The 17,515-nt window shown below is 40.6% G+C and overlaps 1 protein-coding gene across 3 annotated transcripts in view; it reads left to right on the top strand.

Annotated features, from left to right (window-relative positions):
- Nucleotides 1-17,515, top strand: part of ADGRE5 (adhesion G protein-coupled receptor E5) — a 157,544-nt gene that overhangs the window by 14,898 nt on the left and 125,131 nt on the right. For all 3 annotated transcript variants that reach the window (XM_089651780.1, XM_089651779.1, XM_089651778.1), the window contains exons 2-3: nucleotides 10,811-10,825; nucleotides 13,532-13,549. In XM_089651780.1, coding sequence (XP_089507906.1) covers nucleotides 10,811-10,825; nucleotides 13,532-13,549 — 33 coding nt within the window. The remainder of the gene's footprint in view (nucleotides 1-10,810; nucleotides 10,826-13,531; nucleotides 13,550-17,515) is intronic.

Below are 17,515 nucleotides of genomic sequence, written 5' to 3'. Positions count from 1 at the left end.
CCTTCAAAAGTTGCTAGGGGTTCTTTGGTCAGTGAGCAAATTCTACAACAGCCTTTCTCAACCAGGGACTCCTAGGGTTCCCCCTTAGGTTGCTGGGCTTATTTGCTCAATGAGCAATTTCTGCCTCTCAGACATGTAGCCATTGACACCAATGTCCCTTTCAGCTATCTTTGGGGGATATTCCTCCCACTCACCATCGATGTAAGGAGCATTCTTCTGACTGAAAACCACGTAAGTGTAGCATGAGCTGTAGATAGAGTCATTATTGGCAGGGGTTCCCTGAGACCTGAACATTATTTAGGTGTTCCTCCATGTTAAAAAGTTTGAGAAGGGCTACTCAAGAACAATAGAAACTCATGGAAATTTAGAACAATTTTAAGAAACAGACCATCCATGTCTTCTTTTTGTGTGGGGAAGTTCCTTAAAAATTATTTGGTTTTAATATAGTATTGATTGCACTGTTGAAGTAACATTTTTAGCACTGTGATTACTGTCTCATTAATGAAAACCGATTGAATTTGGTTGTTTTGGGCAACACACACATACACCCATATGATTCCATAGTATTTTCTGAACACCCCTGTAGTAAAACAGAACAGTATTCCACCAATGAAAGTCTGAAAACTAAGCACAGACAGATGTCCTCTTCTATCCCCTTTTCCTATGACACTGCCACCATGTTCTTTCGAGATTGTTTCCTCTTTTGCCAGCAGCAGTATCACTCCTTGGTAACAAAAATCCCACTTCCTGCTGTGTCTTTAGGGCCAATGAAACACAAATGGAAAAAAACTGTCAGGGTTTTTAACCATTCTTTATTTTATTCCTAGGTTTGACTTAGATAAGCTTTAATGAGAATATTTGGCTTTGCCCATTCAGGGCAAAGTATCAGGTTCTCTTGAAAGGCAACCCCTTACCTACTGATACTAACCTTTTCTCCTCTGTCTGCCAGAGCTATGGGTATTATCCTTGTGAAAACTCAGTGTCGGAGCTTACATAGGGCTAATTACTTTCTCCCCACCCCCACTTGACAGCATTCAGACCTGGCGACTGAATGCTTAGACCCCAGCATTGCATACTGGAAGTAAAGCCGGCCATAGATGGACTGAAATTCGGCAATTTCAGCAGGGACCGCATTAATTTTATTCCATCTATGGCTGTTCCATTTCGAGAGGAGTCGATTGGCTCCTCTCAAATGCGACTTCTGGTAAATTTTTGTTTGATCAGTGGCTACCGCACTGATCAGTGTGTTCTAACAGCAGAGGAGTCCCACTGTCAGAACACAATAGCACAGCACGGAGGATTCCTCCATCAACCTCAATTGTGTGGATGGAAGAATCTGGTCACTTTTTTCATCAGCCAGCTGGCTGATTAAAAAAAAACAGAATAATTTATAGCCAGGTCAAATGTTTGCCACAATCAGAAGTTGCATATATTTTTGAGGGTTTTAGCAGTAGAGAGTTAGTGTGCTGAAGGGATAAGTGGATTCGTGGATGACCCGTAAAGAGACCCTGTCACTTTCCCTGAATAGGTAAAATGGCAAATTTTCTTATGCTGAGTTATGCTGGGATCATTGATGCATCATTATGGTGACTACCTACATCACTTTGACCCTCTGAGCCCATCCCTCCATCATCCCAGTGGTTCCAACAACAGGGTGCATGTACACAAACAGAAGATCTTGTCCCTGTCCATGTAAGTTAGCCGGAGTACAGCTTTTCACAATGAAGAAAGTTTCAACTATGAACAATGTAATTCTGTAAAATAGTTTATAAATACACAGGTAACTTCAGCTTCACCTTAAAGAAGTAGCATGCAATGACTGTGCCGGCCTGTCACCGATATGACCTTTGATTGGAAAATATATTATCACAGTATCTTTCCGAATAAAAGAGAAGTAGCTAATACTTTTTTTTCATGGAAAGTTTATTTTAAGTCATATAGTCAAACACATATTATGTCTCATATTACTGCAATGGCATGTTATTTGGATTCATAAAATTATGAGAATTTTCTTTTTTTTTTACAAGCATGGGAACTGTTTTGACAATATGACTTACGTAAAGGGTATAGCACAAAGAGGAAGAGAGAGCAGGCCAATGCATGGCAGCTTTTGTTTTGAGGAAGGGGACTTAATTACATCATCTGTGTTCAGTTTGCAGAAATTCTGTTCTATATTGCTTTCTGTCTGAATAAACTGTAGAACAGGGAAGTGGAACAATTATCTCCTATTATATGACTTTGAGATAATATAACAAACTCAAATCAGCTTATTTTATAATTAAAGCAATGACACGTATTGGCAAGCTCAAACCATTAGAGCCTGAGTGTCTTAAACCTAAAAATTGTTTTATGTATATATATATATATATATACACACACATACAGTATACTGTATATATATATATCAGATTATATTAGAATAAATCAGAACGCTTTAGTGCAATTTACGTATCTTAAAGAAGATCGATCATGATATTTTTTTTAGTTCTGTCCCTTGTGAGACAAAGTGCATGTAATACTTTATACTATGTTGCTAAGTGCTTCCTAACCCTAGCTTTGACCTCTCCCCCCTATCAAGCTCAATCTGACAACAGCTAAGAAGGAGATGGCTGCTTCATCATGGCCCTGAGGCACTGATAGATTCTAAACACCCCAGGCAAGCAACAGAAAAAGGAACGCAGAGGCTGACACATTCCCCCCTCCCTCAGTATTCCTCTTGCTGCTGTTTTTCTCAGGAAAAGTTCTCAGAGCCAAGACAAGCCACTGTTATGAAGCAGCCATTTCTTTCCTAGCTGTTTTTGGGTCGGCCTTGCTAAGAAAGAAAGGGGGGCAGTTTGGAACTCATAGCTAGGGTTGGGAAGAACCAAGCAACATAGGACAAAGTACTACATATACATTGTGCCCTAGGAGACAGAACAGTACTACAAAATTAATAGTAAGTCTTCTCTAAATAAGGCTGTAGTTTTATTCCCATATTATAAATGGGCCAGCTTTCAATGGTATTCTAAATGGAGCAGTGCTAAGCCCATTTCTTTTCAATATCTTTGTTAATAGTGGATGGGCTACCAGGCCATCTGATGATATAAAATTACGTAGCATTAATAAAATTAGGCAGGATAGTCAAATATTACAACAAGATATTTACTTAAACCGCATCCAGAAAAAAAGGAAAAAAAACCCTGCAAATTACCGTATTTTTCGCTCCATAAGATGCACCTAACCATAAGACACACCTAGATTTTAGAGGAGGAAAACAAGAAAAAATATATTCTGAACCAATGGACTGCAGACATAGTACAGGAAATGACCAGAGACTGCAGATATAGTACAGAAGATGACCAGAGACTGCGGACATAGTACAGGAGATGATCAGAGACTGCGGACATAGTACAGGAGATGACCAGAGACTGCGGACACAGTACAGGAGATGACCAGAGACTGCGGACACAGTACAGGAGATGATCAGAGACTGCGGACATAGTACAGGAGATAACCAGTGACTGCGGACATAGTACAGGAGATGACCAGAGACTGCGGACACAGTACAGGAGATGACCAGAGACTGCGGACATAGTATAGGAGATGACCAGAGACTGTGGGCATAGTACAGGAGATGACCAGAGACTGCAGACATAGTATAGGAGATAACCAGAGACTGCAGACCTTTGGGGAGTTGTCCTTCCTGTAGGTTTGTGGGACACGTGACAGGTCCCAGAAGACTACAGGTGGCCATTCACAAAGCGCAGTGCTTCTCGCGCATGCGCAGTGGGCACCCGGCTGTGAAGCCGCAAGCTGTCACAGCTGGGTGCCCACACTAAAGATGCCAGTGTCGGGAGAGAAGACATTATGGCAGTTAAATGACAGATGAAATTTAATGATGATGATTGTGAAGTTATGCAATGAGGCCGTGCTAAGTGAGCCATCACCTGAACAACACATATAATACAGTTAGGTAAAGGGTACCTTGGAAGGACCTAGGAAACTAATAAACAGCAAGCTATACAGCTCCACTCAAATAGCAGCTGCCAATGCAAACAGCATCTTGGGTGTTTAAAAAAATTGTTGAAAACAAATTAATACAGAAGTATTATTTATATTGTAAGGCCTTAAAAAAAGTGGACTTGATTAGTTTTTATAAAGACCTAACAGTTGGTTATCTAAATTGCGTAAATTGACAGCACTATATAAATACCTGTAATAAAATAAAAATAAATAAAAATAAATGTCAATGACAGCATTGGCCATAACTGCCAGTAGGTTTTTGCTTAAGTCTTTTATCCCTTGATAACATAACTTTATAAATGTGGTGCTAATTGAAGCGTATAAGTTTAATGCTGCCAATCATGTTTTTTGTTGTTGTTTTGTCTTGATGAAATTCCACCTGAAATGACTATGCCCTATCAATCTCTTCTACCCATACCCTCCCATTCCTCATCCCCCCATCACCTATGGCCATTTCCCAGCTTCGGTACTACCTTGCATTTCTAAACTCCCAATTTGTGTTTTTGCAAACTCTGGCGGCCAACCAAGATTCTTTGCTATTGTGACACAATACCTTGGGCCCCCAGTTTACAACTGATGCTTGTTTATGATTATACTGCTTATCCAATGTGTTTCCAATGTTTACTATCTTTATTTTTGCATATCCCTGTACTTTATACGTTTAAATTTCAGAATGTTAAATAATAAATAAATACATTGAAACAGATTTTCTACCTGAAACACGCAGACTTTGATTACTTCCACTTTATATTTTTTTCAAGGGTTAAAAACGAATACAAATCCTGCAGTCATACCCCATGTCACAGTCCCATCATAAAAGAAGTTTTTTTCCCAAAAAGAAAGGAACCCAGATCTGCTTCATTTTATTAAGATCCAATGGTAACATTAAATATTTGGTAAAATCTAAGACTCATATTAATGAGTATTGTAACATTGTAGTCAGATTGATGAAAATAACATCTGATTGCTAGGAAGGTCCCTTTCTGCATCATCCATGGCGCGCTATGCTCATGCCTTCCTTCTACTTCTCTACCACAGATTTTGGAGTGGAAGCAGTGTCAATGTAGTTACAAGGCTAGGGATCACTGAAGCAGCACCATTGTAGAGCTATGTTTCATGGGATTTAGACATTCTGATGTTTTGTTTTATGCTAGCCATAGGGAGACCGGTTTTCTAAATCCACCCAAAAACCAATACATCAGTTATGGTTTCATATTGGTGCTTTGGACCTCTAGTATCTAAGACCCATTGGCATGCTCTCTTTGCTAGCAATAACAGTTCTGTAGGGAGTATTATTTCTGTTTTCTATAAGATTCCTCCAAGGATCTCCTGCCTGCCTGTCAAAATTAGATGTTGGCCACATTTACTAAAAGAGATAATCTTTTGACCGCTAGGAACAACAGCAACAGCCGCATCAGTAGGAGATTGGTGGGGAACGTCAACTATGAGGGATTCTAAATACAGACCAGGCATTAGTTTGGTCGGGTAAAGACCTTGAGCTACACAAGATAATTGAAGAATGGAAACAACATTAATAGTGGCTGAGACAGAAATAGATGACTATTTTTATGGGATCATCAAAAGAAAAAAACTACAAAGCATGGAGCAAAATATGGTCCCCCCAGGGAAAGTTGATAAAAATCAAATAATCTCACTAGAAATTACATTCAAAATCTGTTCTGTGGACTAAACCAAAAAGGCGGCACAAACTTAATAGCCAGCTTAAAACTCATTAAAAACTGTTAAACCTAGACTTATAATTAACTGTTATGTAATAGCTCTTACTGAGTGTCAGAAGAAGTTAAAGATACTCTGTTACAGGGGGGTAAGACATGAAGATGTATGAAGATGCATGGAGAAGCCTTCCAAACCTTTCTATCATGACCTTTCAGGTAGTGTTTCAGCTTGGCTCCAAGGGGTTGATTTACTAAAGACAAATAAACCGTTCTCTTTGCAAGGGAATTTTCACTTTGCAGTGGAATTTTCTCTTAGCTTAGTGAATGTGGTGATAATTCACTTTGTAAAGAATATCCAATTGGCAAGAAAAAGAAAAAAAATGTATTTTTGCTTGTACACGGGTGGATGATAAAAGTCAGCAGAGATTCACATCATTCACTAATCTAAGTGAGGCTCACAGACTTATTCTTTGCCATTGGAAGTCTGATATACCACCCACCGTCAGTGAATGGATTAAACAGATTGGTGATACCTTACAGCTGGAACGTATTATTTACCAACAAATGGGTTGTCCAGCTAAGCTTGATAAAATCTGGTCGGCCAAGTTTAATACCCCTGGGCTATGCCCTATAGACTTGGCAGTCATCAGGCTAGGCATCCTGGGAGTATTACCCATGTATAAATCCTCTTATGCCTTGACACCCCATTTTCAAACTCCTTACATCTATGCACCAGAAGGTTACCCTGGAAGATGTATGGTTGCTTCCACTGATGGTCCTATATAACATAATTTTACATATGATCTGCACACCATAATTCTCTTTTGCTGTATAGTACACATTATATTGTTGGTTGTACTGGGATGGTTTATGGATGGTACCTATATGTATATTATTGTTTTTCATGTATGTTATTACGTGACTACGTTTTCTAATAAACATTTTTTCGGAATCAAAAAAGCTAAGTGAAAATTATCTTGCAAAGTTAACAACCTAAAGTATTTGCCTTTAATAAATCAACCCCTAAACCTCACCCCTACACATTTTTATTGGCTTATTAACATGATAGTGTCAGCACCTGTGGTAGTGAGCTCTTTTGATCCACAACTTGGGGTTCCCCAGGGCGTCGGGTCTAAGCCCCAGCCTGCTTGTTCACCAGGGCCCCTGATGGTGGGGATGGATTTGCAGCAGGCTGGGACCAGGTCGCGGCCCCAAGGTACACCCAGCTGAGGTAGAGGAGACTGGTAGCGGGAGCAGGGTACAATGGGAGAAAACACAGGGAATCCAGTAGGCAAGCCAAGGTCAGGACAGGTGGAAAACAAGCAAGGTCAGGAACGAAGCCGGGGTCGGTACACAGATAGCCAATATAGGATTCACAGTAGAAGCATGAGGGAGCTCCAACAACTAAGACGTTGCTCAGGCAAAGTGGGCTAGACTGAGCATGTCTTATATAGACAAGCAAACTAGGAGGCGGGCCAGGAAGTGATGGAAGGGAAGGAAATAAAACCCAGAGGATAGCAGACAACACCCACAGGTGAGCACAGACAAACACACATGTGAAGGAATCAGGAGCAGCAAGGAGGTAAGAATAAACATACAAGATGTCAGGGCTCCGGGTATGACCAGAGGTGTGTAGACTGACACAGGGAAACGCAGGCTTCAGATATAGTATAAACAATATAATTTATTTAAGACTAAACAATACATAAACGCAGTGCAAGACTAAACATAAACACAGTGCAAACAAATCAAACCAAAACCCCCAACAGATAACAAAAGAACAATACTAAGCATAGTCGGGCAGGCCGGGTCGGTAGCAAACGGGCAGGCAAGGTACAAAGGAGCAGGCAGAGCGTAGTCAGAGGGGCTGGGTCAGGAACAATCAGGCAGACAAGGTACAAAGGAGCAGACTGGAGAGTGGTCAGGAATAGCAGAGGTCAGGACAGGCGGAGTTCAATCAGAGTCAGGGATCAAGCAGGATCAGACAGAAAGCAGACAGGATGCAGGTACAGGGGCTCTTGGGAAACATACACCAAGGCCCAGATCACAGACTTGGTCATTCCTTATATGCACCTTCTGCAATCAGCCTCAGGTGTTTTGGCTGACTGCAGGAGTGAGCCTCTGGTTGCTGAGAGCACCCGCTGGCCAGTCCTGGTACTGTAACCCACAAGGCAGGTGAGTCCCACCACTATTGGCGAGTCCATTCCTGACACAAGAGGTGTAGGCTAACTTGTGACAGATAGGCTACAACAGGGAGGTTTGGGAGGCTGCTGTAGGTATGCACTCTTCATACCTGTTTCGCTTACCTCTCTTCTCCCAAGTGAGTGTCTTAAGAATACACGCCCTATTTTAAGATGATTTGTCCAAGTAACAATTTTTTTGTGATACTGGGGTCTTCCAGAGTTTTACTCTATATCATTATTTTCCAAGAATCCCAAGAAATAGTAAACGTTTTGTGTTTTCAAGAGTATAACCTGCTTGGGTTACTCACAGTTCATTTACTGGACAACATTTGCTGCACTGCACATAAGATCAGTTGATCAGCTGTTTTGGCAATACTTCTCTTGTGGGTCACAAGAGTGCACTTACCTTTGATCTCCTGTGACCCAGAGTGATCAGAGTGGTGCTCCAGGCTCTGAAAGAAACCTGACCCTATTGTCGTGATCCGCCCATGCTGATGGACAATTGGCTCCACTTCTCAGTGCATAGCTGAGAGCCAAAGCCAGCTGTGCTAACCCCCTTTCCAGCCTGGCTCTCCACTGACCACTAGAAAGGCAGAGCAGAGAGCAGTGACTGACAACCAGCGCTCTCTGCTCCAAGAAGACCGAGAACTGAGAGTTCAGCGGTTACACCAACACTGCAGCATAATGGTGATTATGTATGTTTGGTTTTTTTATAACCCTAAACTTCTCCTTAAAAGATCATGTGACTAATAGCTGCTTAAAGCCAGCCTTACTCAGATCAAAATTCAGCCATTTCAGCAAGGACCGACCAAATTTCAATCCATATATGGACAGGCTGGTTGGATCTATTGGCCAATTTCTGTTGAACCAGCCTGTTGGGTTTTTGTTGATCGATCAGTGTTGCTGGCTACAGCCAACAACACTGATCATTGTATTCTGACAGCAAGGAAAGCTCCCCACTGTCAAAAAACAATACCACAGTGGGAGTGATTCCCCCATCCACCTGGAATGTGTGGATTGGGGAATTGAGGCATTTTCTTTCATTCAACCCACTGGTTGAACAAAAAAAATGCAGAGTGTATGGGCTGCTGAAAGCTAGCCATACACATTTTGATTTTTATCATTCAGTCCCATAAACTGGAAAAGAGAAAACAATAGATTAAGCCATCCATGCCAAACAGCATGGATGGAGGAATGTTCAGCGAGGGCTATTGTATTTGGACAACCATCAACCCCAGAGGCCTGCATCTGATTGGATGCAGTCACTGTTTGACCAACTGTGTTCTAATCTGCTCTTTTGATTTTGCAATCAAAGTTTTTCAAGCTGGCAGGGCACACATTTCTGTTGATTCCGCAGGAATTGGACAAAATTCCAGCTTTGTATGGCTATCATAAGTCTTAAAGCAACCCTGTCACCAAAATTGAAACTATAAAGTAAATATATAAGTATTTCCTGTATGGAATAAATTAATTACTCACCTCTTCTGCCACCTATACCACCAAATGCCGCTTTGATCTCCAAGGAAAGTTTCCTCAGAAATTGACACTTCCAGAAGTGTCGATCTTATGGTCCCCCCCCCCGCACACATCTCTCACTGGTTCCTCTCTCTGACATTGACATCACTACTGATTTGATCACAAGGGACTCAGTGTTTGATTTTTTATCTCATTAATTATCATAGTTTATAGGTATTGATATCTGTGTGTATATGCTCACAAAGCTTGTCTCCTTCTACCGTTATTTGGTGAAAATGGTTTTAAAAGTTGCAGAACACATGGAGGCCACACAATAAGAAAGGTATACTGTATGTGTATGTGTGTGGAAGACAAAGACTAGTTGAGTTCATCCAGGTCAAAGTACCTGGGAAAAGAGGACTGTCGCTACCAGGAATTTCAAAATAAATTGTGGGCTCCACTGGACTAGAATGAGGCATATTTTTCTATTTTATCATCTGTAATACTCTGAGCTTGATAAAGGGCTAGACGTAGTCTGAAATGTTGCTATGTGAAATGGGAGCTTGACTTTTTTTGTATTGCCATGCTTTTGCAATAAAGTGAAAGAACCCTTATGATCTGTATGCTAATCTACTACATTTTTGAAAATCATGTAAAAATCATAAGATATGAAATTGATTTTGGACTGTAAAAGTTTTCATTTTAAAAAGCCTAGCACTTACAGCTTTTAAGGGCCATGTACACAGTGAGATTCATTAACAAATGTCTGTTAAAGTGCATTGTGTCAAGTGTTAATGTGCGCTGCGGTAAGCCAGTCAGATCATTTTAAATGAGTTACCAACTCACTACAACACCACCAAAACTGATATAACCCCCTTTTTCAAAGCAGCACATCACAATATTATTATTATTATTATACAGGATTTATATAGCGCCAACAGTTTGCTCAGCGCTTTACAATATAACGGGAGACAATACAGCAACAATACAGTTCAATACAAGAGGGTTAGGGGGGCCCTGCTCCTTGGAGCTTACAATCTAGGAGGGAGGGGCTAGTGGTACAAAAGGTAGTAACTGTGAGGGATGGACTGGTAGGAGGAGTAGAAGATTCCATTATTAGCTGAGGTCAGGACAGGCTTCCCTGAACAGATAGGTTTTCAGAGATCGCCTAAAAGTGAGCAGAGTAGGCGATAGTCTGATAAATTGGGGTAGAGGGTTCCAGAGGATGGGGGAAGCTCTGGAGAAGTCCTGGAGACAAGCATGGGAGGAGGAGACAAGGGAGCTAGAGAGCAGGAGGTCGTGTGAGGAGCGGAGAGTATGGTTTGGGTGATATTGGGACGATACATGAATTAGGTTGCCATTTTCATATATGAGCTGAATAGGGACTTACGTATAGTGGAAATGTGTAAATTGTATAAAGAAATTATCTTTTTTTTACTAATATATTAATTCCTTATTAATTTAATCTTTTGTTTCTTTTTTTTATTCCAATAGCTTTATCTTCTACTGGTAAGTGACTTTTATAGATAACACATACAAACATTTTCACAGCCAAGATTATACAGGGCTTTACTGGACACTGAAGTGTATACAGCTGTTCATTTATGTTGTAAAGTTTACTAGATCAAAAATTTCATTTCTTGTTACTTGAAACAGGGGCTGAGAATGCCGAGACTGCCAATGCTGAACTCCTGTTTAAAACGCTAGTTTCTTGGCTGTTATGCTGAGCTAGTTCTTCAGCACTTTCTCTTGGGGCAAAGAAGAAGGAGCTTTGGCTTCACTCTGATGTTCTGCATCTGCATGCATGTTCCTGTTTGTGTCTTAGAAGGCAGACAGCCAGGCAACAGCAATTTCTAGAAGGAAGTCAGCAATGGCAAGCTCTGTTTCTTTCTGCACAGTTTGTTTTTATCAAAGGAATGTGTAATGTATTTTCATTAAGTGCATATATTGTGTTATTGTAGTATTCACCTTAAAGTAACTCACATGTGACTTGCACCTTTCACATGCCTCTTCCATGTTATTCTACAATATTAACTATAGAGATTTTTAGAATACCCACTAGAGGGCACTCTCAATGTAAATCTAAATTGTAATCATGTTATAAATGCCATGTCTCTCAACTGGATGAGATTTTTGTTTCTCAAAATGTACTCACACCCCCATGCTGATTGATCAAAGAATAAATATAATCTATTATTATTATTATTCAGGATTTATATAGCGCCAACAGTTTGCTCAGCACTTTACAATATAACGGGAGACAACACAGCAACAATACAGTTCAATACAAGAGGGATAGGAGGGCCCTGCTCTTTGAAGCCTATAATCTAAGAGGGAGGGGCTAGTGGTACAAAAGGTAGTAACTGTGGGGGATGGACTGGTAGGAGGGGTAGAATATTCTATTATTAGCTGAGGGCAGGATAGGCTTCCCTGAAGAGAAAGGTTTTCAGAGATCACCTCAAAGTGAGCAGAGTAGGCGATAGTCTGATAAATTGGGGTAGAGAGTTCCAGAGGATGGGGGAAGCTCTGGAGAAGTCCTGGAGACGAGCATGGGAGGAGGAGACAAGTGAGCTAGAGAGCAGGAGGTCGTGCGAGGAGTGGAGAGGACGGTGTAGATGATATTTGGAGACAAGATTGGTGATGTAATTTGGGGCAGAGTTATAAATGGCGTTATATGTTATTGTTAATGTTTTGAATTTTATCCATTGTGCAACTGGGAAGCCAGTGGAGGGATTGACAGAGAGGGGTGGCAGATACAGAACAGCTGGTAAGGTCGATGAGTCTGACAGCAGCATTCATGATGGACTGAAGAGAGGATAGCCTGCGATGAGGTAGACCAATGAGGAGGGAGTTACAATAGTCAAGGCGAGATATAACAAGGGAGTGAATAAGTTGCTTAGTGGTTTCGGAGGTTAGGAACGGGCGTATCTTGGAGATGTTGCAGAGGTGAAGTCTACAAGATTTGGACAGTGATTGGATTTGGGGCTGAAAGGACAGATGGGAGTCTAGGATTACACCTAGCACCCTGGCATGAGGGGAGGGACTGATGATTGTGTTATTGATCTTGATGGAGAAGTAATGGGAGGGGGCATGGGCTGGAGGGAATACTAAGAGCTCAGTTTTGGAAAGATTGAGTTTGAGGAAGTGGAGTGACATCCATGCTGATATGTCACTTAGTAGGTTAGTAATGAGAGAGGAGACTGAAGGGGTGAGGTGAGGAGTAGTGTAGTGCGATCTGCGAAACATACAATATATGAGAATAGTTTATAAATCATCTAATGTCCCACTGATCACTGACATCAGCTCCTTGATTAAGATCTTTGGAAAAATCCAACTGATACAGAACATAAGCGCGGTTTCAGGGTGCAAGAGTATGTTAGTGGTATTAGAAATTTTATTGAGAATTAAAAAAAAAAAAGTAAATGTTGATAAAACATTGAACAAAGAAATAGCCTCAGGAGATCCAAAGCCTGAGCAGAGAGCTAGTTGTAGTTCAGATATTAACACCAGCAAGCTGTCATGTGTAAAGCCGACACTGGCAAGCTGAAGCTTGATGAGTCACACAAGAGCAGAATGAATGCAGTCAGGAGAGGATGAGCCTGGGAGTACATGGTAAGGGAGAGGGGTCGTGCTGGCAGCGCATTTCAAAGTAGTCACACCCCTTTCACAAGCCTTATTGTGCACCATAGTTCCACCTGCTGATGACTGCATCACTGGGGTACCCCAGCCTGTTTTCTTGCCTATCTATTTAAGTAGGCCACATAAGGCCAGCCAAATCCAAAACCTGGCCTTAGGGAAGAACAAAGTCTTAATTTTGCCAATCCAAGGGACCAAAATCCATGATTTGTACCGCTTTTGAGCCCATCTGGTTACCCCTAGTATTACAATGCAAATACTAGTGAAATCTTATACAATCAGAAACAATTTTCACTTGCATCCCAGTTTTTCTCTCACAGTACCTATATTTTTCATATATTCATATATTTTTCACCTATATTCATAATTCGATGATCTTTTTTTCAATAATTGCCTGGGATTCTTCTTTAAAGTAAAACTGTCATAAGAAAAATACAGAGTCTGAAATTTCTGATCTCCCTGTAAACCTGCGTAGATGTCATGCCTATCAATGTTTTAAACAAAATTTTAGTCATTGATGTAGAACAAGTATTGAATGTAATGTGATTTAGTAACCTTAATTTCTTCTCTCTTGAACAGTTACCCCAGCACAAGACAGTAAGTACTTTCTAATCTAAATGATTTACTACACTTGAACAAAGTTTTCCTACGTCTAAATTAAAGGAACGGGCATGTTGGCTCAACAGTGATGTCCAAAGTGCCCATGGGTATTACCTGCACTTCCCTGACTGTAGTGCCAAGCTCCTCACCTTGTCAGATGCAAGTTTCCCTTTTAGGCAATACATGGCATTTGGCTGTGCTAAAAACAGAATTCAAGAATTAAGTCCCTTGTAAAAAACAGTTTTTAAGAGGTGCAGAGAAGAGGGTTTTCATACCAATAAAGGTGAATTCAGGCACATTATGGAGTCAGTTAAGGTGACCACATCTTGAAAATTAAATCTTGGGCCACCTTAAAGGCCACACGTCAGGAGTAATTGTGGTGAGCATAGTGTGCCATACCAGAAGGGTTTTGCCAAATTGTGCCAAACAGCGGGAGGGGCTTAAAGAGTTATTGTTAAATAAAACCACCTACTCTGCTCTGGGTCAAGAGTACATAAGTGGTGTTCTGAGGTCTAGAGTCCTGAAGTCTAGTGGACCTAATTCACAGAGTGCAGGAATCACAGTAATGCACAGAATGCGGAGGGTAGGAGTGTGCAATACACAGAGTGCAGTGGTCTGGAGTAATTAATACACAGAGTGCAGTGGTCTGGAGTAAGTAATGCACAGAGTGCAGTGGTCTGGAGTAAGTAATGCACAGAGTGCAGTGGTCTGGAGTAAGTAATGCACAGAGTGCAGTGGTCTGGAGTAAGTAATGCACAGAGTGCAGTGGTCTGGAGTAAGTAATGCACAAAGTGCAGTGGTCTGCAGTAAGTAATGCACAGAGTGCAGTGGTCTGGAGTAAGTAATGCACAGAGTGCAGTGGTCTGGAGTAAGTAATGCACAAAGTGCAGTGGTCTGCAGTAAGTAATGCACAGAGTGCAGTGGTCTGGAGTAAGTAATGCATAGAGTGCAGAGGTAGTAAGTGCATTATGGTGCCTGCTCTTAGACTAAGGTTACCAGAATGAAATCCAGGGACACTCTACAGGCCTCATCCATGTTTAATGGGGTGGGGTAGGGGATGGAATAATAGCATTCGCAGCATGTCACACCAGATGCTGGGTGTGGTCTAATTGTGCTAACAGTGGGAGGAGCTTACATGGTTATGGTTTAAAAAATCCCTAAGCCTACTCTGCTCTGGGTTGAGTGCATAACTGCAGTGCTGGGGTCTGGTAGGTGGATGTGTCAGGTATGAGTAAGTACCTGGACAGGTCAGGTACAAGGTGCTAGGAGGGACTGGGGTACCAAGGAGGAACAGAGGAGAGATTGGGCTACAGTAGACGGACAGAGGGAGGACTTGAGGGTTGTAATAGAGGGACAGAAGGAGGATCGGGGTACAATAGAGGGGCAGAGGGTGGATTGGGTTTTAATAGGAAGATAAAGGGAAGATTGGGGTACAATGGGAGAGGGGGTTTGGGGTACAATAGAGAGACCATTTGGAGCCATGACAATGTCACAGTTTACAGTAAAACATAATAATAGCATAGTTTTGTATTTCAAAGAACATTAGTGACATGTTAGATAATACCGCACCCCTGTGTTAATGATATGAGCTGCAGTACCTAGCACATATTGTTTTTTCATCTCATATTCTTTGCATACTATATAGTTTTTGTTTACTGTTATTATTTTAATTAGGTTCTGTCCAAAACATAATAACATGGTATATTTTAATTATGAGACAAAAGCAACACATAAATATGAACAATAACATCTCTTTAATTGATTATTTACAAATCAGGGATAAATGATTGGTAGACTCGGACTTGATGTGCCTGCCAATGTGACATGAGGGAAGATCTATACAATCAAAGAAGCTCTGAATGGAACAGAAGGGTTTACTTATTTCACTAACATCAAAAATGTCACACTTCCCCTGCCCGACTCTATCCTCTGCCATCCTGTCTAGGTGCCATTCCTGCTCCATAGCCCTCCCTCCATTCCTTCCTCCAGGCAAGGAGGTTACTATATTTGCACACATTCAGAATGGAGATTTTACTATTCCAACCAGAAAGCCACTATAAAGTATTTTTCAAATGTGATTTTCACCTTTCACATACTTCTTCCATGTTTTTGTTACAATAATAACTTTAAAGACCTGCCTGGAGTCTGCATGTTCTTCCTGTGCCTTCGTGGGTTTCCTCTGAGTACTCCGGTTTCCTCCCACCCTTCAAAGACATGCTGGTAGGTTAATTGGCTCCTATCTAAATTGGCCCTAGTATGTGTATGTATGAATGTGAGTTAGGGACCTTAGATTGCATGCCCCTTGAGGGTTAGGGACTGATGTGAATGTACAATATATATGTAAAGCACTACGTAAATTGACGGCGCTATATTAGTACCTGTAAACCATAAATAATACATTTGTAGAGCAGGCACTAGAAGGAGGTGTCAGTAAAAAGCCGAACTGCAATAATCTTAAAAATGCATTGCAGCTTGATGAGGTTTTTGTTTCTGAAAATGTACTCCCCAAACTGACTACAAAATGATAAACAGGCATTGGTCTAGGGGAGGATTTAAAAAAAACTAAATTTTTTCTGTTTCAGACCCTCCAATATACATGGCTGCTGTTGACCAATTTTCTTGTTGGCTAGCTAGTTTGCCAACTTTGCATCAATACACATAGTGTAGAATCAACGAATCGAAAACTTGGGGAAACTGTCACCCTATTCTGGTTCACTTCTAGGTATTCAAACCCAAAATGAGTAGACTGTAAATACATATGTAGTGCTATCACAAGTGTAATAAAAGCGCCACACCCTTAATACTTTAAAGCAGCAATTCCACCTAAAAGAAACCAAATAAATTTCTTAGTGCTATAACTTAAATAAAGGAATGCGCTAAAACCACAAACTATTCCTAATTTAGTGTAAAAACATTAGTGCAAAAGATATATATATATCTATTCTCAATTAATATAAAAAAATATCAAAATTATGTGCAAAACTATTTTTTAGTGCATAAGTAATTTAAATAATTAAATTTGTGAATATAAAAATTGTCCAATTCTAAATTTCTTCAAATGTCCAAACAAATCCTTTTCAAATTCAAGTGCTCTCAAAGAAATTGTGCCAAAATCCACCACCAAAGTAAAGTTGGGTAACTCACCAGAGCTCCATGCTGATCAATCTCTAGATCAGCAAAAAACGCTTTTTGCTCTGGGAGCAGATGCAATGAATCAACTTCTCAGGTGTGATGATCAATAGCTACACAATCATCCATAAGGTAGGTATCCACACTCAATATAACGGTTCCAGGAGCATTATATCACTTTCTCTTTTTATATCTCTCCACCGAGGTCATGTTTGGGAATGAAAGAAAAAATCATGGTGCAGCCAGTTTTTTTATAAAAGTATCCAACAATTTAATAAAGATTTACACTCACAAAAAGGGTGTCTTCACCGACACCAGTATAACAGCATAAAACAGCAAATGGTATAACAGTCTCTTGTTCCCCTCACACTCACTACAGCGCTCGTGACTCAATCCTCTCCACGGACGTCAGCATCCAGCAAGCCAAGCCCTACTAGTTTCGTCATGAATGACATCTTCAAGGGGCGGTCTTGGGACCATTTCTCAAATACCACTGGATAGACGGATTTTGCCACTGATGTCACTATTTGCACCTTTTTTCGTATGATACATGATATTGACTCACATCATTGGTCTCAGCACCAAAACATTTTACTTATTTGCACACGTTTATTATATACGTTGTATCATTTCCTTTTACTATGGATTTTTAGTGCTGCATATTTTATGTATATATAATACTTTTATTTTAAACATAGTTCTTCTTACTATTATTATTATTATTATTATTATTATACAGTATTTATAAAGCGCCAATAGTTCGCTCAGCGCTGTACATTACAAAGGGGGACAGAACATGTGACAGAATAATACCAATACAATACAAAACATGAG

This window comes from Staurois parvus, unplaced genomic scaffold (genome assembly GCF_062004578.1).
Source record: "Staurois parvus isolate SC_StPar_1 unplaced genomic scaffold, SC_StPar_1.0 ptg000662l, whole genome shotgun sequence".
NCBI lineage: Eukaryota > Metazoa > Chordata > Amphibia > Anura > Ranidae > Staurois > Staurois parvus.
This window is presented reverse-complemented; position numbering and strand designations above follow the sequence as displayed.